This window comes from Corvus moneduloides, chromosome 31 (genome assembly GCF_009650955.1).
Source record: "Corvus moneduloides isolate bCorMon1 chromosome 31, bCorMon1.pri, whole genome shotgun sequence".
Taxonomy (NCBI): Eukaryota; Metazoa; Chordata; class Aves; order Passeriformes; family Corvidae; genus Corvus; species Corvus moneduloides.
Genome location: NC_045506.1, coordinates 695,772 through 722,336, shown reverse-complemented (window position 1 = coordinate 722,336; position 26,565 = coordinate 695,772). Strand labels below are relative to the sequence as shown.

At 54.9% G+C, this 26,565-nt stretch overlaps 2 protein-coding genes and 1 pseudogene across 5 annotated transcripts in view; 1 reads left to right on the top strand and 2 right to left on the bottom strand.

The window, feature by feature from the left end:
* LOC116436931 (zinc finger protein 79-like) overlaps positions 1-26,565 on the bottom strand; it is a 509,410-nt gene that overhangs the window by 280,709 nt on the left and 202,136 nt on the right. The gene's annotated exons all lie outside the window — the stretch shown is intronic.
* Positions 12,008-16,137, bottom strand: LOC116436912 (annotated as a pseudogene).
* Positions 19,642-23,642, top strand: LOC116436901 (class I histocompatibility antigen, F10 alpha chain-like). Of its 4 annotated transcripts, XR_004237094.1 has the most exons (6): positions 19,642-19,738; positions 21,326-21,616; positions 21,787-22,062; positions 22,304-22,576; positions 22,691-23,066; positions 23,481-23,642. XR_004237094.1 is itself a non-coding variant. In XM_032094345.1 (5 exons), the coding sequence occupies exons 1-5, from the start codon at positions 19,663-19,665 to the stop codon at positions 22,981-22,983; spliced, it is 1,182 nt and encodes a 393-aa protein (XP_031950236.1). In that variant the 5' UTR covers positions 19,642-19,662; the 3' UTR covers positions 22,984-23,642. The 4 variants fall into 4 exon arrangements, 3 of the variants coding, with proteins under 3 accessions (XP_031950236.1, XP_031950235.1, XP_031950237.1); XM_032094345.1 differs by having other exon boundaries at positions 21,353-21,616; positions 22,691-23,642; XM_032094344.1 differs by having other exon boundaries at positions 22,691-23,642.

Sequence of the window (26,565 nt, the reverse complement as noted above, 5' to 3'; positions counted from 1 at the left end):
GGAACAAGGTTGACCAGGGGTGAGGGAAACCCCGTGCCTCCCCCCAGGGCCCCTCTCCCAGGGCTACATGGCAGGGGGGAGGGACCCTGACATTTCACCCGTTTATTTTTAACAAAAGAGATGTAAAACACAACATTGAAAACAACAAGAACAGTTTCAAAACAAAACAAGCCACCCTCCTGAGTCTTTGAATGTCCAAACAGATTCTATGGAACATCTTAAGGCTGACAGAAGGGAGACAGGACTCTCTGGGCATGCTTTGTGGGGAAACTGAGGCAGGAGAGGGTTTAACTTCTTCCCTCCCCGTTTTCATCCCCCACTCGGCATTGGAAAGGGATTTTTGGGGAAACAACTGGCAAAGGTATGGTTTTGTGAGGGAAACCATGGATGAAAAAACAGATTGGGAATACACTGGGGGTAATAGAATATAGGGTAAAAGGGAAAGGTGGGATTAGGAAAGGGAGACTGTAGGGGGGGCCTACAATGGAGATATTGTCTAATATGACTATGATTTTTAGCATATATACTGCCTTTTACAGGAACATCATCAGGCCCAGTGACCTGCGATGCTTGTAACCCTTTTCTACCTAGTACAATTTTGAATTCCACCACCTCTCCATCTCCCAAGCTTGGGATGCATTTTTCAGGGTTATTCTTTTTAATAGCAGTTCTATGCACGAATATGTCTTGCTGGTTGTCACATCTTGTTATAAAACCATAATTTTGTTTAACATTACACCATTTTACTATTCCTAAAATCTTTTTCCTTTTTCCAAGTGGCTGCTGTTTTCTGTCTCGCTGCGTGTTGAAATTGCCGGAGCTGCTCGTGCCTGCACGCTCTTCTCGGAGTCGCGCTGCTCGGTTCTCCGTGCGTCACCTGCTCTGGTTGCAGCTTCGCTGCCGCTGCCAGGCGCTGTACCCACGTCTCGGCCGGGCCCCTGAGCGACGACTCCCCCGTGCCCTGCTCCAGCGCGCGTCTCGGCTGGGCACGGCTCCGTTCCACCGCCACCGCCGCCCGTGCGCCGCCCCTCTCGGCCGGGCGTTCACGGGGCTCGCTCCACCACGCGCTGCGCGGGGCCGGGCGGGCACCGCTGGGTCCCGCCGCACCTCGCTCTGCTGCGGACACTGCGGCTCGCGTGGCTCTGCCCGCGTTGTGGGAATTGCCTCGCTGCTGCTCGCAGAGCACTCGGTCCACGTGGCCTGGGCCGCAAGGTCCTTGAGCCAGGCTTCCCTTTGCCAGGACACAGCTGACATTGCTCAATAGTCTCCGTCATTAAATAATATTCACGAAAATATTCTTCCATCGGCATGTATTTTGACTCAAAACTTAACTGTGTCCAAATGGTGTTCCAAAAGTCTTTGGTAAGAATTAAATCCCAAGAAACATAGAAAAAGTTCTTAAACAACCATGCCAGGAAGTGTTTCAGTTCTTTTTGAGCTTGAATTAATCTAAAATTTACAAATTGTTGTTCAAGAATCTTTTCAAGTTTAAGATAAATGTCCATATGCGGCTCTGAGAGCCAAGAGTCTTCCCACGGTTCCTCCATAGTTTAGAGATGGAACAGCAAAACAAAAACAAGAGGAATCCAAAGTTTCTAGGGTTTACTCACACAAATCAGTCGCTTAGGGATCGGACATCCTTCTGCTCGCAATTCTCTACCATTTGTTACAGTGGGGATTCTGTAACACAATGTATCAAACAAGGAGTCCCATGGAAAAGAAATATATATAGACAGATTCTTGGTAGATGTTTCAGAGAGATCTTTATTTCTCCAGCCACATGGCTGAGGATCTGCCGAGGAACTCCTACAGTCACGGGACCAGAGGGTCCTTGCCCACGCAGGGGAACACAAAGAAACCAATGGGGAACAAGGCTGACCAGGGGCCAGGGAAACCCCGTGCCTTCCCCCAGGGCCCCTCTCCCAGAGCTACATGGCAGGGGAAGGAGACCCCGACACCCCCCTGTGCCGGGAAGGCGGCCGGAGATCCAGGAGGAGCTCGGAGCTGGGGGAGAAGCCTCAGGATGGGGAGAAGCCCCACAAGTGCTTGGAATGTGGGAAGAGCTTCAGATGGAACTTCCAGCTTCTCACCCACCAGTGCACCCACATGGGGGAGAGGCCCTCCGAGTGTCCCAAGTGTGGGAAGAGGTTTCAGACCAGCAGGCTGCCCATCCAGCATCAGCCAATGCACACAAGCGAGTGGCCCTTCCACTGCCCTGACTGTGGGAAGGCCTTCAACTGCAACTCCCACCTTGTCAGCCACCAGCACCTCCACACCAGGGAGAAGCCCTACGAGTGCCCCAAGTGTGGGAAGAGCTTCGTGCGCTGCTCCAGCTCCATCCCCCATAGGAGGATCCCCATCAGATGATCCCCAGTGACCCCCTTGGGCAGAGCCTTGATGATCCATGGTTCTGGTGATCCGTGTTGGGAAGACACCTGGCTGGGGTCTCCACATCCTCCTGGTTACCCGTGGGCACCTGGATGAATCCAGGGGCAGGGATGTCCATCAGGATGCAGATGGACATTGAGAATTCCCTGGGAAGGGTGGATTTGTCAACTTTAGACCCCTGAAACTCTCAACTGCTCCATTCAATCCTTTCTTCCTGTGGCATCAAGCAATACTGCATGGTCTCTCGGTGCGGCTCTTTCAGTCACGGGCAGCCCCGTGTCACAGCCACTCCCGGTGCGATTTCTTGCATTATTTTTTATTCTATTCCCTCTATATTATTCCGGTCACACCTCCCATCCCACGCCCCTCCGGTGCGGCTCCTTCCCCGCCGCCGCTGCTCTCCGCTCTCTCGGTGCAGCTCTTCAGTGACACGGGCCGGCGGGGACTCCTCGGGCGCCTCTTCCGAGCCCAGGCAGTGCCCATCCCGCCCCGCAGCTCTTCTACCGCCGCCCCGCCAGTCCCTCGGGGCAGCTCTTTTACTGACACGGGGCGCGGAGAGCCCGGGTTGCGGCTCTTTTATTGCATTTTAATCTATTCTCAATGTTTTATTCCATTCACACCTGCCACCCCCTCGGCGCTGCCCTTCTGGCCACATCCGACAGCGCCCGTCCCACCGTGCGGCTCTTCAGTGACACCGGGCGCCGCGGACATCCCGGTGCAGTTTTTTATTCTATTTTACTCTGTTCTCTGGATTTTATTCTACTCACCCTCCGCCCGTCCCTCGGTGCAGCTCCTTCAGGCGCGGGCGGGGCAGACGCCTTTCGGTGCGGCTCTTTGATTGTATTTTATTCTCTTCTCTGTATTTCCTTTCGTTCCCAGCTCGCCCGTCCCGCGGAGCGGCTCCTTCAGGGACCCGGGGCGGCACAAACCCCTCGGGGCGGCTCCAGCAGAGCCCCGCCCGCCGCCGCTCCCCGAGGCCTCCCCGCTGCTCCCCGGCCATCGGACACCGCAGGCGGCCCCGGCCCCTTCTTCCATTTCTTCCTCTTCTTCCTCTTCTTCCTCTTCCTCCTCCTCCTGCCGGGATTCAGCCCCCGCCGCCGCCCGGCTCCTTCTGCCGCTCCTGCCCGGCACGAAGCGGCGGTGCCGCTGACGGGGCCGGAGCGCGGCTGCCCCGCGACTGCCCCGCGCCTCAGGGCCGGGCCGGGGAGTGACCGCACGGCTGGGGAGGGACCCCCGCTGGCCAGGGCAGGGACTGAGCCCATGGGAGCAGGGAAGGATTCCTGTCCCCGAGGGGGAAGCAGCGGCACGAACTGACCGGGACTCCCATCCTTTCTCTCTGCCCCGCTGGGCAGAGGAAAGAGGGAAAGGGGATAAAGTTAACACCGGGAAGTTAAGACAGCTCGGGAGGAGGTGTTTCTCAAGACTTATTTTACGCCTCATTCTCCTGTTCTGATCCGCTCCATCCCAAATCCAGTTCATCTCCCCACGGCGGGGCTCTTGTGGCCGCCATGGCGATCCCTGAGTGACCTCTCCCTGCCCTTAGCCCGAGCCACGAGGACTCGGATCTGTTCCAGTTCCGTGCAATTCACGGGCATTTGGGGCAGCTGGAGCAAAGCAGCTGGAAACCACAGCGGGCTCGAGAGGGACTCAAGCAGGGCAGGAGTTGGAGCTGCCCCAAGGGAGCTCACACAACATGAACCTTCGTGGGGTCTTTCTAAGGGAATTTTGTTGAATTTTTACATTCATTGTTAAAAAGTAGAGACACAAGTGGAGCTGAGCTTTCAACTTGAAATGAGGGAATCGAACGTGTTCGCTGGGACTTCTGTAACCTCAAGCTGTTCCTTGATACTCGACACTTTAGTTCTGGCCATAGGAAGCCCTTCAGCAGCAATGTCTCTCCCAGCCACTGGTTTCTGGCTCACATCCAGCTCGGAGCTTGGACAAGGTCTGGACTTTTTCCAGTTGAGCTTCGGGAATCTCCCGGGATGGTGCAGCACCACCCCTTCCCAGCCCACCTTTGTTAGGACTTTTTCTTTTCTCTCTACTGATGAATTTAACCCTAAAGCTGCTTTGGAAACGTTGTATCCGAGCACATCCTGCATCTCCGTGTTTTCCTGCTGCGAACTCCCTGTGCAGGCAATGTGTCTGTGCTTTCCCCTGCTCTGTTTACTGACAAAAAGATCTGCCCCCATGTGACCTTCAAGGCTCATTCATGCAATGAAATACCGTTGTTTTTATCAGGGCGTGTTCTTGGTGAGCTTTTATGCGTGTGTTTCGTGCTGCTAAATGACACAAGACCCGGGAGGGAGCAGAAGCTGCTGCTGCACCTTGGCTCGGGGACAGAGAACCAAGTTGTGCTCCAGAGCCAGGTTTCCTTTGAGCAGCACGAGCTTGCGAGTAGCTACAAACAGGAAACCTCAACAGAAAACTGTTACTCCAAACTCAGGTGCTTTTCCTCCTGCAGGTGTTTGGAAAAGAGCTTCAAACCACAGACTCTGCTGTGAGCCATCGGTGCATTTCCTCCCTCCTGGCAGCAACAGCTCCTGAGCTCTTAACAGGCTCCTGTCCCCTCGCAAACCCTTCAGCTCCCTGTGAGCAGTCAATGACCTACATGTATTTATTTAATATTTAAACTGCCTTTAAACTTGTCTTTTTCTCTCCTCTCTCCATTTTTGTCTTTTTTTCCTCTTAGCCTTCTTTAATCCCCTCATCACCAGTGGGATGGGGATGCAGTCTTTGGGTGGGTGCAGGATGAACTGAGGATCCAGCAGAGAAAGTCAAGGCAGAGAGGAAAGGACACAGCCCACCTTTCTCCTGCTCTTTCCTTCCCCAGGGTCCAACAAAAACAAGTGAGACTGGGGAAAAATCCCACAAATGGTGTGTTCTGGTCTTGGATGGGGATCCTCAGCTTCAGCCTGGTCATGGCACTGAGTGGTGAGTCCTACCCAGGCACCCCTGGGGGAGGATCTGGGTCAGGTGCCTCTGTTTTGGAGAGAAGGAGGATGCCAGGATTTCCCCAGCATCAGGGGGTGCTCCCCAAGCAAAGCCCACTTTGGGGGTTACTCCCTTTTATCCCCATGCCGTGGTCCAGGCACCTGCTCCTCGCTCAGTCACACTATTCCCTTTTCAAAGAACATCATCCCCAATTTCCCCCTTTCAGCTTCCAGAAAAAAGCAATAAATAAACCCTATTTTCCTGCTTTATTAGGGCTGCCCACGTGTCTCACTCTGCTTTCTCTTTTCCAGTTGTTTCTGTGAGATGCCATTTCCCTCAGCCAGAATTCTCCCATGTGTGCCCAGACACCTGGCCTGGTTTCCAAGGAAAACGCTGCTATTTTTCTGAGGCTAAGGGCAACTTGCCCATGAGTCAGGGAAGGTGCAAGGCCTGGGAGCTTCACTGGCTGACAAAATCACCGGTGGATGAACTGGTGAGAACTGGGCTTGAGCCTCTGCACCAGCACCAGGGTGGGAAACATGGAGCAAAAAGGGTTTAAAACCAGCCCCAAACCTGCCTGGCCCCAAACCACTCCCAGTGCTGGAGTCAGGAGCTGACACCTTAGCGTAGGGGTTTCCTCTGGACATCTCTGGGTAGGGGATGGACACAGGTGGGAAACAGCAAGTGGGGAAGGCAGGACTGGCCCAACCCTGATGTTTCTTTGCTTTACAGAGGTTCATTGCACACTGGAAAGGTGGACCCCTGGTTTGGGCTGGAAAAGTGGGATAACAGCTGCTGGGGGTCAGTGGCACAGCCTTCGACCACTGGTGGGTCCCTGTGTCCGTGCTGGAGCCCGGGGTTGGCACCGGGGCACGGTTCCCTCTTGGAGCGGCTGGAAAGGGCCCCGGGGCTGCTGCACTGCTGTTCCACCGGAAGGATTTCAGGGAGTCTGAGGTGACCCACCCTGGGATGGGCACCTTCTCCTGCCCCTGTGTCTGGGCAGCTCCTGGCTCTCCATGGGAGGTTGGGATGAGCCAAGGTCACTGCCCACCAGTCCCCAGTTAGACACCCTCAGCCAAATACTGCCCCCCCTGCTCTGAACGCTGCCCCAAACCGTCCCACTGCCAGGTGCCTTTTGCTCCCCTGCCTACCTAAAATCTCTGGATTTTTTGATCCTTTTCAAGCTTTCTCCTCCCTGTTCACTATTTCTGTCTCATTTCAGAGCACCACCAGGTCAGGGTCCCACTCTTCACAGCTTTTCTTGCCCTGGGTCCAGTTTCCTAATTCCTTGGAGAGCTGCCAGTCCTGGGGACACAACTTGGAGCCAGCAGGGGCTGGAGAGAAGAAAAAGCCATGAGACACTCAAAAGGGTGGCCAAGGTCTTCCCCATCCCCAGCTGAAGGACACTGAGGACTCAGTCCTGGAGCTTTTAACACCATTGTGGTTTTTCCTGCTCTGTCACCACAGAAGAGGAGGAGGAGGAGGAGGAAGAGGAGGAAGAGGAAGATGATGATGCAGCTGAGTGACCACAAGGGCTCAACCAGTGGCTGGGATGGAGGAAGGGTGGGGAGGAACATCCTCCCTTGGGTTGACTCTGCTCCTCCAGGTGAGGAATCACCAAAAATTGCATGGAAAAGAGAATTCTTCCTTAAAAAGCCCCTTTTTGCCAAATAACCCTCGGTGGCCTCCCAGCCCCCAGGGTGACCTTGCAGGAGCAGCCCCCCAGGGTCCCACCTGAGCCTCTCCCAGCACATCCAGGTGGGAAGAGGGATTTCCCCGCAGGGCTCTGCCCCCGGGGCTTGCAGAACAACCTCACGAGGGATGCAGACACCTCGCTCCAGGTCCCTGCCATGGATCTCACTGCCGGGAACGCTCAGCTGCCAAGGGCCCTGAAATCTTGGAGCCATGACCTGGGGTGAGGTCAGTGACCTCCTGGAGTGGAGGACCCAGAACCTTCCGAAATCGGTTCCATGCCCAGCCCTCAGCAGAGCCGGGAGTCGGCGGCCGCGGGTCCCCGCAGCCCTCAGCTCCTCCCGGTCCAGGCAGGGCTCAGCCCTTGCCTCCCCCTCCTGGTGTGTTGGCTCCCCTGGGACTTCTTGGGACCCATTTTGGCCACCAAGGGAAAGGGTCTTAGAGGCAAAACTGTCCCAATTCCAGGTGTTTTCCAGTCTCCCCTGTCCCCTCTCTGCTCTTTTTCTGCTCTGTGCCAGCCCAGATCTCTTCTTAGAGGCCACCACGTTCCCTGATACAGGAACCCAAATCCCCATTCCTGGGCACTGGGACACCCCTGCACCCCCATATCCAGGACTGGGATTCCTCTGAATGCCCCAGACCTGTGCATGGAGACCCCACTGCACCTCCATCCCCAGCTCCAGAACACCTCTTCACCCCGTTACCCTGCACCAAAATCCCCCTGCACCCCCTTTCCTGGCAATCCTGCCTCTGCCAGCCCACAGACCCCCCCCTTTCCCTTGATCTTGGTACCCCCTGGGCCCCCATTCCTGCCTTTCCCACCACCCAGACTCCACTTTCCTCTACACTGGGAACCCCTGGACCCCCTTTTCCTGGGCACAGGGACCAGGAACCCTTGGATCCCCCATCCTGCCTCTCCCAGTCCCTTCATCCCCTTTTCTTGAACCATGGACCCTTCCCAACTCTCCCAGTTCCACTTCCTTGACCCTTGAATGCTGCCAGACCCTGACAATCCCTGCATCCCCTCAGTTCTCCACTCCCTGCACTTCCTGCAGGGGGGTCAGAGAGGATCCTGGGGGCATCCAGGCCCATCCCCTCCCTGCCACCCTTCCACAGTCACTCTGGCATCTCCCAGCCAGCACAATCTGCCCAGCGACCGCTGACTGCCCCTGGCACTGGGATCCCTCTGAACTGCAATTCATGGCCACCAGGACCCCCCTGAAATTCCATCTCTGGGCACCATGACCCCCCTGAACACCCATTCCCCAGAACCAGGACCCTCTGCATCCCCTTATCCTTCACTACTACCCCCTGCAATCACTTTTCCGGCCATCCCACCTCTGCCAGTCCCTGGATTCCCCCTTTTCCTTGGGCCTGGGAATGCCTGGATCCCCATTTCTGCATTTCCCAGCTCCTAGCCCACACTTTTCATCAACACCGAGAAGGCCCATGACCCCCATTCCAGGCCATCCTGGGTCTCCCCACCCCATGACCCCTTTTCCCCAACACTGGAGCCCCCTTAACCCCCCTTTCCTGGGCACAGGGACCCTCTGGACCCCCCATCCCACCTCTCCCAGTCCCTGCACCCCTCTATCCTTGGCCCTGGGAACCCCAAGCCCCTTTCTGGCTCTCCCAGCTCTCCCAGTTTCCCCTTTCTTTCACCCTCCCGGGCCCCACAGTACCCCCAGACCCCCCAAATCGCCATGTCCTCCCAGCTCTCCACTCCCAGCATTACCAGTGAGTGGCAGTGTCAGAGCCCGGTCCAAGACTCACCTCATTCTTGGCTGTGGGCTTCGTGGATGTGATCCCCTTCGTGCACTAGGACAGCAAGTGGGGCCAGGTGGAGCTGCAGATGCTGTGGATGGTGGCCAGAGCCGGACTGGGATAGTGGGATAATGAGACCTGGATCAATGACAGGTACCCCAGTGAGCTGGAGAGGCTGTAGGTCTGGTACAACCAGAGCAGGGCTGAGTGGAGGGAGCTAGGGGCAGGGGGAGATTTGTGGGGCTGGAATGGGGATCTGTGGGGCACCAAGGGGCTAGGATGAGGCTCTATGGGTCTCCATCTGACACTGAAGCTCCATAGGGCTGGAATGAGCCTCCATGGGGCTGGGACACCATTCCATGTGTCTCCACAGTCCGATCCCACCCCATCCACGTCTCTGCACACTGCAGCAGGAGTGCAGCTGCGACCTGTCCAACAGAAGCATCTGTGGATCCTTCCCGCAAGGCTGTGATGGGTGGGATTTCATGTCCTTCAGTCTGGGATCTGGGAGCTTTGTGGCAGCTGATGGCACTGCCCAGATCACCAAGAGGCTCTGGGAATCTGATGGGATCACAGCGCAGTATTTGAAGAATGCCCTGGAGCACACCTGTGTGGAAGTGCTCAAGAAACACATCAGATACAGGCAGGAGGCACTGGAGTGCAAAGGTGGAGGTGGAATTCCCATGGGAATGGGGAACTTGGGAATGTGGGTTTGGGAGGGTGCAATTTGGGAATGCAGAAATTTGCATGGGAATTCTGTTTATGGATCTCACCCTCATCACATTCTCATTGAAACTCTGTGTCTGGATCTCACCATCTTTCCATTCCAATGGGAATTTTGTGGATGGATCTCATTGCCATCCCATTTCCATGGGAATTCCATGGATAAATTCCATCATTATCCCATTCTCAAAGCCTCCCAATGTCCATGTCTCAAGAAAAGTGGAACACGAGATCCTGATTCTGTCGCACATACAGATTCTACCCCAGCACCATCGCAGTCAGCTGGATGAAGGGGGATGAAATCCGGGATCAGGAGACGGAGTGGGGTGGGATCGTTCCCAACAGCGACGGCACCTTCCACACCTGGGCCAGGATGGAGGCGCGGCCAGAGGAGTGGGAGCAGTACCGGTGCCGGGTGGAGCATCCCGGAATGCCAGAGCCCGGGATCTTCACTTGGGGTGAGGCTGGGCATGCTAAATTTGAGAATTGGGAATTTGGGAACAGGGAATTTGGGAATGTGGAGCAGTGGGATGGGGTTCCCCTCCCATTTCTCACTATCCCGCCCTACCCAGAGCCAGAATCCAGCAGGAATCTCATCCTGGTGGTCACTGTGTCCATCACTGCCATCATCATCATCCTCCTTGTCAGATTTAGTGTCTGGAAGCTCCAATCCAGTAACACACTGGATGGGGGTCAGGAAGGAGCACAGATCCACTGTGTGGCGTTCCAGGAATCCCCCACCATGGGTGCTGATCCCACTGTTTTTCCATCGGGCAGAGCCAGAGGAATGAATACAACACAGCAGCCAGGGAGTAGCAGTGGTGGATCCCCTCTGTGCAGATCCCAGGATGGATCCTGGGGTTAATCCCAGTGTGTGATCCATGCTGGAATCTCATGGATCTTCTCTTTCCACAGGAATTGATTCACAATCCTAGAGCTTGACTGCAGGTGCGGAGCAGGATCGGGGTGGGACTCCAGAGGGGGACTGGGGCAGGAAGGACAGAGTGGGATCAGGGAGGGATTCCGGATCAAGGCAGGATTCCAGAATAGGATCAGGTGGGATTGTGGAGCAGGATCAGGGCTGAATTCCAAGGCAGGATCAGGTGGGATGAACGGAGCAGGACTGGTGCAGGATGGATGGAGGAGGATCAGGTGGGATGGATGGAGCAGGATTGCGGCAGGATTAGAGCAGGATGATCAGGTGGGATTCTGGAGCAGCTCCCACTCTCCATGGACTCCACAGGCAGCTTCATCCCATGGGATGGGGACAGGCACAGGGTGACACCATGACCCTCTCTCATCCTGGTAGTAATCACCGTCTGAGCAATCCACGGAGCTGGATCTGGTCCCTTTCCTCTTCAGATTCAGCAGAGCTCACCCTGCTGCTCCCACCCATCCTGCAGCTTTTCCCAGCAGATCAACATCCCATTTCCCATGTTTGAAAGCAAAGAACCACAGTTATTCCCAATGCTTTAGTTCTGGTGTTAAAATATCACAGTTTGGGCAATAAATCCTGGTTCCCTCCTCTGGTGTCCAGCAGTTCCTCTCTGGGAGCCAGGAATGGGAATGGAGACTTGGGGGACCAGGATGGGGATACTGGAGACAGGGATGGGGACACTGGGAGCAGGTTGGAGATGCCAGGAGTTGGGAATGGGGACACCAGGATTGGGATGGGGACACCAGGACTGGGATGGGGACAGCAGAGACAGAGATGGGAACAGCAGGAATGGGAATGGAGTCACTGAGGACAGGGACACCAGGAGCAGGTTGGAGACACCAGGAACTAGGAATGGGGACATTGGGACTAGGAACACCAGGAATGAGAATGGGGACACCAGGAGCAGGATGGGGACTTTGCACCCAGCACCATCCCCAGGGATTTATTTCCCACTCCACGTCCCATGTCCACAGTGTCCCCAGGAATGGTTTGGTTGCGTTGGGTTCCTGGAGGGGCAGTGAAATGGGGGGAGGGGTCAGGCTAGGCCTCATTGTCCCCAGCGGTCTTTGAGTATCCCAAAATCCCGAGTTCAGGATCTTAGAGAGGTTCCCTGACCATGACCACAACCATGAAATGAGCACAACAGGGAGATGGCCATGAGATGAACAAAACACAACCATGAGATGACCATTAGCTGACCGTGATCCTGACATGACCCCAACATGACCATTGCCATGAGGCAATCAAGACCATGAGACGTTCACAAGATGACCATTACAGGTAGATAACCATGTGCATGAGATGATGGCGATCAGGAAATGACCATGACCTTGAGATGACAGTGAGGATGTGATGACTGTGACCAAGAGATGACCATAAGGTGACCATGTGTATTGGGTTTGCATGGCCTGGTTTTAGTAGCAGGGGAACTACAGGGGTGGCTTCTGTGAGAAACTGCTGGAAGCTTCCTCCACGTCCAGCAGAGCCAATCACTGGTAGCTCTAAAGATGAGCATGTCACTGGCCAAGGCTGGGCCAGCTGGAAATGGTGGCAACACCTCTGTGATAAGACTTAAGAATAAATTAAAAGCTGTGGCACAGCTAGAGAAGAGTCGAGTGAGAACATGTGAGGAGAACAACATGCAGACACCAAGGTCAGTGAAGACGGTGGGGGAGGAGCCGCTCCAGGCACCGGAGCTGAGATTCCTCTGCAGCCCATGGTGAAGACCATGGTGGGGCAGCTGTGCCCCTGCAGCCCCTGGAGATCCATGGAGATGCAGAGATCCACATGTAGCCCATGGAGGAGCCCCATGCCAGAAGAGGGGGATGCCTGAGAAGAGGCTGTGATCCTGTGGGAGATCCGTGGAGAGGTTCCCTCCTCCCAGGCTGGAGAAACCTGTCCTTTGAGAACTGCCTTCCATGGAAGAGCGACCCACGCTGCAGCAGCTTTGGGAGGACTGTTGGCTGGACTCATGTTGCAGCAGGTCGCAGGGAGCTGCTGCTTGTGGGTTGGAGCCATGTCAGGGAAGCTCCTGCGGAACTCTCCCATGGGAGGGAGCCCAGAGTGCAGCAGGGGAACGACTCCTGTCCCTGAGCAGCAGGAGAAGGCACCAGGGATGAACTGAGCATGGCCCCCATTCCCTGTGTCCTGCACTGCCGGGGTGGGAGGTAGAGCTGGAAGGAGGGAGGGGTGGAGGGAAGGTGTTTTTTCTTGTTTTACTTCTCATTATCCTGCTCTGATTTTGTTAGTAATAAATTCACTTTAAATCTCTTAGGTGAGCCTGTTTCGCCCATGATGGTTTTTGATGAGGGATCTCTCTCGGTCCTTATCTCGACACACAAGCCCTTCATTGTATTTCCTCTCCCCTGTCCACTGGAGAGGGGAGTGAGAGAGCGGCTTGGGTGTGTGCCTGGCATCAGGCCAGCGTCAACCTCCTAGAGAGACAAACTGCTGTCACTGTCTGTCCCAGTCGAATGGGAAACTGCCCATCATTGGTGGGACATTTTTTCTGGATATTCACCAAGGCATGAGATGTATTGGTACACCCTATCTTAATTGTGCTTATAATAATTGTACTAATGACAACATTTAATTGCGTTATTTGGTATAAAGTCAGACAGATGGACAGAACCTCTGTGCCACATGCATGAACTTGAAGTTCACACAAAGGACCAAATGATGTGAGAGGCCCTGTGTGGAGGCTGAACCAAAGTTGACCTCTGTGTGAACTCTCAAACACATGCACCTTTTCAAAGCAACAGAAGCAATTTTAGGAAGATGGGGCCTTGGTGCTTGACATGCCTGGGCACCTGGCCAGAAGCTGGGTGTGGCAGACCACAGTTTCAATAGAAACATCTCGTCACATACACTTTTACAAGTAACACTAGGGAAGTGAGACCCCTTTGCAGCAGTATTGGAAGCCTCACCGATGCTCTGTGTAGGATTTCCCAATTATCAGGAGGGTTTCTCCGGTCCTTCGCTGCAACGGGGCTCCCCACCTGAAGCACAGACCAGGAGGATGGTAACGTATTGGGGTAATTGCCGATGTACCTTTCCTTAATCACTTGCTGTAGTCTGTAGTAATGATTTGATGCATTGCCTTTCTATGCTTCTTTCTGTTATCTGCTTATTATCCACATAGTTTATTTCTGATATTTGCTTATCATCCGTGCAAGAAATCAGCTAATCTCTAAATACTTTGTTGTTTTGTTCCCATCCCTTTGCTAACAACATTAATAACTAAAACCAGCCCCCCTAAAAAAAACCTGGCCACACAAATCCAAAACACTGTCCAACATGGACTGCCCGGAATGGGGATAACCAGGTCTCTGCCCAACGAGGATCACTGTGGATTGCCAAATACGGATCCTCTGATGGGGGGTGAAGTTGGAGCAGTGCATGAAGCTCTTCCCACAGTCGAGGCACTTGCAGGGCTTCCCTTTCTGGTGGCTCTGTTGGTGTGAGATCAAGGCATAGCCCTGGCTGAAGCTCTTCCCACACTCGGGACACTCGTAGGGCCTCTCCCCGGTGTGGGTGCGTCAGTGGTCGGTGAGGTTGGAGTTGCAGTTGAAGCCCTTCCTGCAGTCAGGGCAGTGGAAGGCGCTCCCCGCTGTGTGTGTGCGCTGGTGCAGGAGGAGATGGGAGCTGGCCTGAAACCCCTTCCTGCACTCCCCACACCCATAGGGCTGTTCCTCAGTGTGGATCTTCTGGCGAGTGGTGAAGGTGGAGCTGTTGTTAAAGTTCTTCCCACACTCCCCACACTTGCAGGGCCATTTCCTGGTGTGCAACCAGTAGTGGGTGAGGAAGTGGGGGTTATGGCTGAAGCTCTTCCCACATTCCAGACACTTGTAGGCCGTTTCCCCAGTGCGGATCATCAGTGGCAGATCAGGCTGGAGCTCTTGCTGAAGCTCTTCCCACATTCCAAGCACTTGTGGGGCTTCTCCCCACTGTGAGGCTTCTCCGCCACCTCCGAGTGGCTGGATGTCCGGCCACCTTCCCGGCACAGGGGGGGTCTTTCCTCCTCACAGCTCCCTGGGCTGGGTTTGCAGCCCCTCCTCCTGTGGGATCTCCAGGGCTTTTCCTCCCCATTGGATTCCTGTGCTGTGAAGCCGCTCAAAACGGCCTCTTCCACGAGGTCCTGCTGAGGGGATTTGTCCTCCCTGGTCTCCGTCCTCAGCTCCTTGTCTGGGGGAGGAAGGACAAGGAGAGGATGGGATTTGCCTCCGTGCCACAGGGAAGGGGAAGGAGATCCCCCCAGTCCATCCCCGGCAGGACGGCATCGGCAGCGGGGTTGTCCTGCAGCCGGGGGCAATGCTGGGCTGGGAGATGGAGCAGGAGAGAGGGGGAAAGGGGCAGTGACTTCCTCCTCACCTGCCTGGGGGTCCCGGGGCATCTTCCTCTTCCTCACAGCCTCCTCCTCCATTCAACCAAGGCTTGGGAATGAGAAGTCCTGTTTTGGGGGGAAAAGCAAGGGGTGAGCGCATTGGGTTGGGTGTGTCCCCTGCCCAAATCCATCTCTTGAAGTCGCTGGGCATTTTGTGTCTATAGAAGCCTCCAAAACAAGATTCAGCTCAAAAAACCCTCCCAGCAGTTGCCCCTCTCTGATCAATCTCACAGTCAATTCTGGGGGTCCCCCTTCTCTGGGCTGCTGGGGGTCCCATGGGTCCTGCAGATCACCGCTCTCTTGGGTCCCCACTTCAGGATGCCAGGGGTTTTGGGGTCCCAAGGGTCCTGACTCTGCCAGCAGTCTCGGGCTTCCTCCTCTACTGGCTCTCCCAGGGGCACTTGATAAATAACACAGAGAATAAAAATTTTCAGTTCCCCTGAAGGTGATGGATAGAGCCTAAAGACTTGTAAAAAAGATACAAGGATGTAAAGGTGTGCACACAGGATGATAAGTGTGCTTGGAACCTGTGGAGAAGCAGCTAACGAGAACTATAGTCGGGCTTTTGGCAAGTTATGGAACAAGAGGCAACAGCTCATGGGCAAAGAAAAGTTCAAGGCAAGGTCATCGGTAATATCCAGGCACTCAGTGAGAATGACCACCAGAGACCCCTTTAGACGGTCCTCCAGGACCACAAAACGACTTCGAGCAGGAGGCAGATGGATGGAAATTACTGCCAGGAATGGTGATGTTTGTGGATTAGCCAGGATGTGCCTTGAAATGAATATGTCGGATCAGGATGGAATAAACAACCTGTTGTGAAGTTTCACCCCACACATCAGATTAAAGGAGAGATCCTCGGGGTGTGTCCAGCACTGATAAAAATTTCCTGCTTTCTAACGCTTCAATTTGTGTTAGGAAGTTGATTTTCTGGCCCATTTCGGTATCATCTCCAAAACCACTGTCGCCATCACTCCTCCCAACTCCGCCAGTAACACGGGATGGCAGCCCCCGCCCACCGCCCGGGCTCTGCCGGCAACTGCCACCGGCACCTCCCAAAAAAAAATCAACTCCGGGGACCCCCAATATCCCCCCAAGCGTCATTTGTGGCTCAGGTTTCAAGTCCTGCAAACTGCAAATATCCTTCCCCTCCCAAAAAGAATCCCAGGAATCCCCCAGGATATTTGGGGCGAGCTTCCCCTCCCTGCACCCGCAGGATGAGCTCCTGGCGGCGGGGGGACTGCAGAAACAGTGACAGGTGGAGCCCCGAGCTTGCCTGTCTTCTTTCTTCCTCATCGTCTTCCGGCTCCTTCTCCTCCCCCTCCTCCTCCCCATCTATCTCTCCTGCTCCTTCTTCTCCGCAAGCCCTCCTCCATCTCCTCCTACGTCCATCCCCTCTCTCGCTCCTCTTCCATCCCCGCTCATTCCCGCACGGAGAGGGGGCCGAGCCTGTGCCGCGTGCAGAGCCCGCCCCTCGTCCCGATTGGCTGACTCTCCCGCCACTCATCCTTGTCGCATGCTGATTGGTCAGAATACGTACAAGCACGCCCCCGGGCCCCGCCGGCAGGGCGGCCGTGGCGCAGCAGAGGCGCCATTGGCGGAGCGTCTGTGCGGGCCCGGGAGCGGCGGCGGCGGCCGGAGCCCGGTGAGGCGGCGGCGGAGCTCGGAGGCGGCCCCGGCGCAGCGTTCCGGGCCACGGGGCAGCCACCTCTGTCCTACCCACAGCAGCCGGGACGAGCCAGCGCTGCTCCGGCACCGGCTCCTGCCGAGGCAGCAGCGGGAAGGAGACCGCGGGCAGCCGCTCCCGCAGCGCCCTCACGCCAGGGCGAACACGGCGCCCACACGGCACAACGAACCCGCCACAGCCCCCTGCCGCCCCCTCCGCCCGCAGCCAGCCCCGAGCCCCGCCAGAACCGAGCGCGGCTCCCACCTGCGCTGGGGCCGCCTCCGAGCTCCGCCGCCGCCTCACCGGGCTGTTCCCAGTCACCCCCAGTATGGTCCCGGTCACTCCCAGTATGTTCCCACTATTATTCCAGTCACTCCAAGTATGACCCTGTCAGTCCCAGTATGATCTCAGTATGACCTCAGCATGGGCCCAGCTGCTCCCAGTATGATCCCAGTTGCCCCCTGCATTGTTCCAGTTTCTCCTATTCACCCCCACTATGGTTCTGCTCACTCCCAGTATAATTCCAGTCAGTCCCCGGATGATTCAAATCACTTCCAGTCATTCCCAGCTGCTCCCAGTTGTCCTCAGTATGCTTCCAGTTGGTCCCAGTAGCCCTCAGTGTGGTTCCAGTATATCCCAGTATGATCGCTGTTGCCCCAGTTCTGGTCCGAGAATGTTCCAGTCCTAGTGTGTCCTTGTATCCCAGTCTGTCCCAGTCCATCCCTGCCTGTCTCACTCCGTCCCGGTCCCTTCCCGGCAGCCGCCGCCGTTTACCGAATCCTGGCCCCCCGACCCTCCGGACCTGCTGCCGGACGAGGGCGGGGCTTCGTGCTGGGCTTTGTCTGCCTGGGCTGGGGCTCGGCCTCCACCTGTGGGAGAAGGTGAGGGGGGGTCCTCAGGGGTCGTGTCCCACCCGGAGCGTGTGAGGCCCCCCCGGGGATCCCCCTCTCCCGGGGTCGCCTCCTTTTCTGTCCCACAGCGCTCCTGACCCAGTTCCTGCTCCCCCCTGGGAGGGTGCTTTGGGGAGCCCTCATTTTCCTTGATCCTGGGGCCCTCTTGAATCTCCATTCCTGGGCACTGGTGTTGGAAAATACACCGAGTTTAAAATTTGTATATAACTTTAGTCAGAGGTTTTTTTTGCCTTTGCTTCGGGGGAAGGGAATTGAAGTTTCTATTCAAAGGACTGTTTCATCACTCAAGGGGTGATGCAGTTTAACATCTCAACAGCCTGGGAGTAGCACAGAAGGTACACAAAAGATAGCGACCATGAAAGACTATTAACGACCATTAATGACCATCAACTCCAAACATCACCCCTGGCATGGTCAGAGACACCTGGTCTGGGAAAAGAGAGATAAAAGAACCAAGAATGAGGACCAAATTAGCATCGGAGGCAAAGAAATCTGTAACCAATAAGAAACCCAATATTTAAAAAATTGTGTAACTTGGGACCAATGAACATTGAACCAATGAATTTCTATGAGTTTTTACTGTATCAATATTGAAAATGCCAGTAAAAGCCGTGTGTCATGGAACGATTTTCCCTGCACAACCCGAGCAATGTGTGGATGAAATAATTTCTGTTCCACATCCTGGCCAGAACAAAGTAATGCCTTAATTCTCTATCACTAAAAATGCTGTTGAAGAGTTTTTGTTTCCTCCACAGTTTCAGTGACACTGGCACCCCCCTGCATCTCTTTCACCAGCTCCTGGTGATTCACCCCAAACCGGGCCAAGAGACACTTCCCAGACAAAGTCCAAGAAGTGGGCGTTTGCTTCATTCAGCGCGCTGGGTGTGCGGGGATCGCTCCTCCAAACACCCACCCCAGGCACACGGCAGATTACAAGATGTGGATCTATTTCAGGCATATTCATTGTTTTCCCTAGAAAAGGTGTGGTTGTGCAAACCATTTCTCAGAATTCGTTATTATCAGTAGCACACGCGGAGCGCAGGCGCAGGGCTCCCTGGTGGTCGCGCTGAGGAAGGCTTCATCCTCTTCCTCGCTCTGCACTTTTCACCTTTCTTTCCTAGGCATGTGCAGTCTCTTGATAGCTGTCTCAGCTATTTCTCTACTGGTTTTAGCAGCTTTGTTCCTCATTTCTTCAAGCTTTGTTCCCTATCTCTTGCCAAGTTATTCAGCTGGCTTCTGCATTGGTTACAGTGTATGTTATTCTAGCCCCAGTATACCAAAGCATGCCCAAGTACAGTGATCTTAACCCTTTCACGGGACCCCCCTGCACCCCCTTATCCTGCACCAATACCACCCTGCACTCAATTTCCTGGGTATCCTGCCTCTCCCAACTCCTGGATTGATGTCAAAACTAGACAAGAAAATAAAACTCTATCGTCGACTCAGCTGCAAAGCAGGTATTTATTTATTCAGCACTGGGAGTGAGGGGGATCTCTCCGGCAAAAACTCACTCAAACTTCTTTAGCCTTCGGTTACATTTTAAAAGTCCTTCCATGCAACGTCACAATTACAACATGTCATTAGCATACTCACACTTGCATTAAGTTGTGTCGTGGTTATTAGAACAGTTTGTTGCTTTCGCGCATGCGTCAGTTCCTTCCACCAGTGTTCTGGTGGTCTTTTGATGAAGACTTCTGTAGTCTTTCTCACGTTTGAACTTTTTACCTCTATCTTCAGCGCATGCTTTGTGCTCATTTTTCATCCTAACTTGTTTATAGCTAATTTTGCTGTTTGCAAGTTCTGTTAAAACTTGCTATCTTGCTTGCTTTACCTGCACATCTTGTTACAATATTACTTGTGGTTAACCTTTTGTTCCATACCACTTAGGTTTCAGGATCCCCTGTTTCCTCGACAACGGGTACCCCCGAATCCCCATTCCCGGCCATCCCGGGTCACTTCACCCCCAGACCTCCCTTTCTTTGACCTCAGGACCCTCTAAAACCCCTTCCCGGCTCTCCCAACTCTCTCAGTTCCACCTTTCCTCAATCCACGGACACCCCAGAGCCCCCAGCCTCCATGTCCCCCCAGTTCTCCCCTCCCGGCGCAACCTGCCCGTGGCGATGTCGGAGCCCTTGTCGCGACCGTCTCGGAGGCAGCGCCACAGGTTCTTTTCCTGAGGGATCGCTTGGAGCGGATGAACGCGAGACGCCTCAGGAAGACAGCGATATTCCGGAGGCGGGCGAGGCCGCAGCGGAGCGGCTCGATGGCTCCAGCGCTGGGTGCGGGAATGCTCTTGGGGCTCCTGGGGCTCCTGGGGGCCCCGGGGGCCGCGACGAGAGGTGAGTGTGACCCCCGGCACTGGGACCTCCCTGAACCGCAATTCCCGGGCAGCGGGACCCCCCCGAAAATCCATTTCCGGAAACTAGAACACCCTGCACCCCCCTTGCCGGGCACGGGAACCCCCCCGAACCCCCATTCCTGGGTACTGTGACCCCTCTGAACCCCCTGGGTACGGAGACCCCCGTGAACTGTCATTCCCAGACACTGGAAACCACTGAACCCCCATTCCTGGGCACGGGGACCCCCGTGAATGTCAGTTTCCGGTCCCTGGGACCTCCCCCTTTCTGGTAAGCGGCACCCCCCTGAACCTCCATTTTTTTTGGCACTAGGACCTATTAAAGCCCCAGTGCCGGGAAGGGAACTCCCCTGACCGTGCATTCCTGGCACGGGAACCCAATTGAACGCCCATTTCCGGCCACCGGGACCTCCCTGCATCCCCTTCCCCAGCATCAGAAACCCCTGCACGCCCTTATCCAGCCCCAGGTCACCCCTGCACCCCCAGTCCTGCGCATGGGGACCTCCTTGAATGTTCATTTGTGGGCGTTGGGACTCCATTGAACCCCGATTCTCGGGAAGGGAACTCCCCTGAATCTGCATTCCCTGGCACAGGAAGCCCCCTGAACCCTCATTCCTAGGCACAGGGACCTCCCTGCACCGGGACCTCCTGAACCCCCCTTCCTCTCTACTAGGACCCCTCTGAGTCCCCATATCCAGGATCGGGACTCCCCTGAACCCCCCATTCCTGTGCCTGGGGACCTCCCCTGCAGCCTCTTACCCAGCACCGGGACACCTCTGCACCCATTTATCCTGCATCAATAACTCCCTACACCCCCTTTCTTGGCCATCCTGCCTCTCTCATACCCCAGCCATCACCTTTTCCTTGACCTTGGGATCCCCTGGCACATGGACACCCCTGAACCTCCATTCCTGGGCACTGGGAACCACCTGCACCCCATTATCTGGCACTGGATCCCCCTGAACATCAAATTTCTCAGTACCAGAACCCCCCTACACCCTCTTATCCAGCATGGGGACACCACTGCAATCCCTTCCCCAGCCATCCCGCCTCTCCCAGCTTCCAGATCCCTTCTTTTTCTTGACCCTGTGACTCCCTAGCCCCTCCTTCCACAGCATCAGGAGCCCACTGAACTGCCTTATCTGGAACAGGAACCACCCTGCACCCCCTTATCTAGCACCAAGACCACCTTGCACTCTGTTTCCGGCCATCCCGTCTCTCCCAGACCCCCCTTTTCCTTCACCCTGGACCCCCTGGAGCTCCATTCCTGCTCTTCCTGTATCCCCATTTCCTCAACACCAAGGATGCCCATGACCCCCATTCCAGGCCATCCTGGGTCTCCCCACCGCATGACCCCTTTTCCCAACACTTAGGCTCCCTGGACCCCCCTTTTCTGGGCACAGGGACCCTCTGGACCCCCCATCCCATTTCTCCCAGTCCCTGCACCCCTCTATCCTTGACCCTGGGACTGCTGAACCCCTTTCTGGCTCTCCCAGCTCTCCCAGTTTCCCCTTTCCTTTACCCATGAACCCCTCCCAGGACTCCCAGTCTCTCATTTTGGCCCCCCCAGGTCCCCCAAATCTCCATATCCCCCCAGTTCTCCACTCCCTGCGTTTTCTGCGAGTGACAGTATCAGAGCCCAGCCCGGGGCTCCCCCGATTCGTGGCTGTGGGGTACGTGGATGGGATCCCCTTCGCAAGCTACAACAGCAGACGGGGCCGGGTGGAGCCCCAGACGCTGTGGATGGCGGCAGGAGCTGAGCCGGGATATTGGGATACTGAGACCGAGATCAGTGAGAGGTACCAGCATGTGGATCCTATCGATCTGGAGATGCTGCAGAGGCAGTACAACCAGACTAGGGGTGAGCTGGGGAAACTGGGTACTGGTGGGGATCTGTGGGGATGGGATAGGGATCCATGGGTTTGGGACTCCAAGGGGCTGGAATGAGGCTCTGTGGGTCTCCATCAGACTCTGGGGCTCCATGTGGCTCGGACACAATTCCATGGGTCTCCATTTGTGCAATACCCCCAGGTCTCCACACGCTGCAGGTGGTTTCTGGCTGTGACCTCCTGTCCAACGGGAGTATCCGTGGATCTGATCGGTACGGCTATGATGGGCGGGATTTCATCTCCTTCGATCTGGGATCTGGGAGCTTCGTGGCAGCTGATGGCACTGCCCAGATCATCAAGAGGCTCTGGGAATCTGATGGGATCACAGTGCCAGAGTTGAAGCATGAGCTGGGGCACACCTGTGTGGAAGTGCTCAAGAAACACGTCAGATACAGGCGGGAGGCACTGGAGCGCAAAGGTAGGGGAAGAATTCCCATGGGAATGGGGGAACTTGGGATTTGGGAGGGTGCAATTTGGGAACACAGGAATTCCCATGGGAAATCTTTTTATGGATCTCACCCTTACCCCATTCCCATGGGAATTCTGTGGATGGCTCTCACTGCTCTTCCATTCCCTTGGAAATTCCAAGGATGGATCTCATTGCCATCCCATTCCCATGGGAATTCCATGGATGCATCTAAGCATTATCCCATTCCCAGAGGCCCCCAGTGTCCATGTCTCAGGAAAAGTGGAACACAAGATCCTGACATTGTCCTGTCGCACATACAGATTCTACCCCAGCACCATCGCAGTCAGCTGGATGAAGGGGGATGAAATCCGGGATCAGGAGACGGAGTGGGGTGGGATCGTTCCCAACAGCGACGGCACCTTCCACACCTGGGCCAGGATGGAGGCGCGGCCAGAGGAGTGGGAGCAGTACCGGTGCCGGGTGGAGCATCCCGGAATGCCAGAGCCCGGGATCTTCACTTGGGGTGAGGCTGGGCATGCTAAATTTGAGAATTGGGAATTTGGGAACAGGGAATTTGGGAATGTGGAGCAGTGGGATGGGGTTCCCCTCCCATTTCTCACTATCCCGCCCTACCCAGAGCCAGAATCCAGCAGGAATCTCATCCTGGTGGTCACTGTGTCCATCACTGCCATCATCATCATCCTCCTTGTCAGATTTAGTGTCTGGAAGCTCCAATCCAGTAACACACTGGATGGGGGTCAGGAAGGAGCACAGATCCACTGTGTGGCGTTCCAGGAATCCCCCACCATGGGTGCTGATCCCACTGTTTTTCCATCGGGCAGAGCCAGAGGAATGAATACAACACAGCAGCCAGGGAGTAGCAGTGGTGGATCCCCTCTGTGCAGATCCCAGGATGGATCCTGGGGTTAATCCCAGTGTGTGATCCATGCTGGAATCTCATGGATCTTCTCTTTCCACAGGAATTGATTCACAATCCTAGAGCTTGACTGCAGGTGCGGAGCAGGATCGGGGTGGGACTCCAGAGGGGGACTGGGGCAGGAAGGACAGAGTGGGATCAGGGAGGGATTCCGGATCAAGGCAGGATTCCAGAATAGGATCAGGTGGGATTGTGGAGCAGGATCAGGGCTGAATTCCAAGGCAGGATCAGGTGGGATGAACGGAGCAGGACTGGTGCAGGATGGATGGAGGAGGATCAGGTGGGATGGATGGAGCAGGATTGCGGCAGGATTAGAGCAGGATGATCAGGTGGGATTCTGGAGCAGCTCCCACTCTCCATGGACTCCACAGGCAGCTTCATCCCATGGGATGGGGACAGGCACAGGGTGACACCATGACCCTCTCTCATCCTGGTAGTAATCACCGTCTGAGCAATCCACGGAGCTGGATCTGGTCCCTTTCCTCTTCAGATTCAGCAGAGCTCACCCTGCTGCTCCCACCCATCCTGCAGCTTTTCCCAGCAGATCAACATCCCATTTCCCATGTTTGAAAGCAAAGAACCACAGTTATTCCCAATGCTTTAGTTCTGGTGTTAAAATATCACAGTTTGGGCAATAAATCCTGGTTCCCTCCTCTGGTGTCCAGCAGTTCCTCTCTGGGAGCCAGGAATGGGAATGGAGACTTGGGGGACCAGGATGGGGATACTGGAGACAGGGATGGGGACACTGGGAGCAGGTTGGAGATGCCAGGAGTTGGGAATGGGGACACCAGGATTGGGATGGGGACACCAGGACTGGGATGGGGACAGCAGAGACAGAGATGGGAACAGCAGGAATGGGAATGGAGTCACTGAGGACAGGGACACCAGGAGCAGGTTGGAGACACCAGGAACTAGGAATGGGGACATTGGGACTAGGAACACCAGGAATGAGAATGGGGACACCAGGAGCAGGATGGGGACTTTGCACCCAGCACCATCCCCAGGGATTTATTTCCCACTCCACGTCCCATGTCCACAGTGTCCCCAGGAATGGTTTGGTTGCGTTGGGTTCCTGGAGGGGCAGTGAAATGGGGGGAGGGGTCAGGCTAGGCCTCATTGTCCCCAGCGGTCTTTGAGTATCCCAAAATCCCGAGTTCAGGATCTTAGAGAGGTTCCCTGACCATGACCACAACCATGAAATGAGCACAACAGGGAGATGGCCATGAGATGAACAAAACACAACCATGAGATGACCATTAGCTGACCGTGATCCTGACATGACCCCAACATGACCATTGCCATGAGGCAATCAAGACCATGAGACGTTCACAAGATGACCATTACAGGTAGATAACCATGTGCATGAGATGATGGTGATCAGGAAATGACCATGACCTTGAGATGACAGTGAGGATGTGATGACTGTGACCAAGAGATGACCATAAGGTGACCATGTGTATTGGGTTTGCATGGCCTGGTTTTAGTAGCAGGGGAACTACAGGGGTGGCTTCTGTGAGAAACTGCTGGAAGCTTCCTCCACGTCCAGCAGAGCCAATCACTGGTAGCTCTAAAGATGAGCATGTCACTGGCCAAGGCTGGGCCAGCTGGAAATGGTGGCAACACCTCTGTGATAAGACTTAAGAATAAATTAAAAGCTGTGGCACAGCTAGAGAAGAGTCGAGTGAGAACATGTGAGGAGAACAACATGCAGACACCAAGGTCAGTGAAGACGGTGGGGGAGGAGCCGCTCCAGGCACCGGAGCTGAGATTCCTCTGCAGCCCATGGTGAAGACCATGGTGGGGCAGCTGTGCCCCTGCAGCCCCTGGAGATCCATGGAGATGCAGAGATCCACATGTAGCCCATGGAGGAGCCCCATGCCAGAAGAGGGGGATGCCTGAGAAGAGGCTGTGATCCTGTGGGAGATCCGTGGAGAGGTTCCCTCCTCCCAGGCTGGAGAAACCTGTCCTTTGAGAACTGCCTTCCATGGAAGAGCGACCCACGCTGCAGCAGCTTTGGGAGGACTGTTGGCTGGACTCATGTTGCAGCAGGTCGCAGGGAGCTGCTGCTTGTGGGTTGGAGCCATGTCAGGGAAGCTCCTGCGGAACTCTCCCATGGGAGGGAGCCCAGAGTGCAGCAGGGGAACGACTCCTGTCCCTGAGCAGCAGGAGAAGGCACCAGGGATGAACTGAGCATGGCCCCCATTCCCTGTGTCCTGCACTGCCGGGGTGGGAGGTAGAGCTGGAAGGAGGGAGGGGTGGAGGGAAGGTGTTTTTTCTTGTTTTACTTCTCATTATCCTGCTCTGATTTTGTTAGTAATAAATTCACTTTAAATCTCTTAGGTGAGCCTGTTTCGCCCATGATGGTTTTTGATGAGGGATCTCTCTCGGTCCTTATCTCGACACACAAGCCCTTCATTGTATTTCCTCTCCCCTGTCCACTGGAGAGGGGAGTGAGAGAGCGGCTTGGGTGTGTGCCTGGCATCAGGCCAGCGTCAACCTCCTAGAGAGACAAACTGCTGTCACTGTCTGTCCCAGTCGAATGGGAAACTGCCCATCATTGGTGGGACATTTTTTCTGGATATTCACCAAGGCATGAGATGTATTGGTACACCCTATCTTAATTGTGCTTATAATAATTGTACTAATGACAACATTTAATTGCGTTATTTGGTATAAAGTCAGACAGATGGACAGAACCTCTGTGCCACATGCATGAACTTGAAGTTCACACAAAGGACCAAATGATGTGAGAGGCCCTGTGTGGAGGCTGAACCAAAGTTGACCTCTGTGTGAACTCTCAAACACATGCACCTTTTCAAAGCAACAGAAGCAATTTTAGGAAGATGGGGCCTTGGTGCTTGACATGCCTGGGCACCTGGCCAGAAGCTGGGTGTGGCAGACCACAGTTTCAATAGAAACATCTCGTCACATACACTTTTACAAGTAACACTAGGGAAGTGAGACCCCTTTGCAGCAGTATTGGAAGCCTCACCGATGCTCTGTGTAGGATTTCCCAATTATCAGGAGGGTTTCTCCGGTCCTTCGCTGCAACGGGGCTCCCCACCTGAAGCACAGACCAGGAGGATGGTAACGTATTGGGGTAATTGCCGATGTACCTTTCCTTAATCACTTGCTGTAGTCTGTAGTAATGATTTGATGCATTGCCTTTCTATGCTTCTTTCTGTTATCTGCTTATTATCCACATAGTTTATTTCTGATATTTGCTTATCATCCGTGCAAGAAATCAGCTAATCTCTAAATACTTTGTTGTTTTGTTCCCATCCCTTTGCTAACAACATTAATAACTAAAACCAGCCCCCCTAAAAAAAACCTGGCCACACAAATCCAAAACACTGTCCAACATGGACTGCCCGGAATGGGGATAACCAGGTCTCTGCCCAACGAGGATCACTGTGGATTGCCAAATACGGATCCTCTGATGGGGGGTGAAGTTGGAGCAGTGCATGAAGCTCTTCCCACAGTCGAGGCACTTGCAGGGCTTCCCTTTCTGGTGGCTCTGTTGGTGTGAGATCAAGGCATAGCCCTGGCTGAAGCTCTTCCCACACTCGGGACAC

Coding starts and splice junctions, on each gene's coding strand:
- LOC116436901 (XM_032094344.1), top strand. CDS start 19,663: ATGGCTCCAGCGCTGGGTGCGGGAATGCTCTTGGGGCTCCTGGGGCTC. Junction 19,739..21,325: donor CCCGGGGGCCGCGACGAGAG/GTGAGTGTGACC, acceptor TGGCCCCCCCAG/GTCCCCCAAATCTCCATATC. Junction 22,063..22,303: donor GGAGGCACTGGAGCGCAAAG/GTAGGGGAAGAA, acceptor TCCCATTCCCAG/AGGCCCCCAGTGTCCATGTC.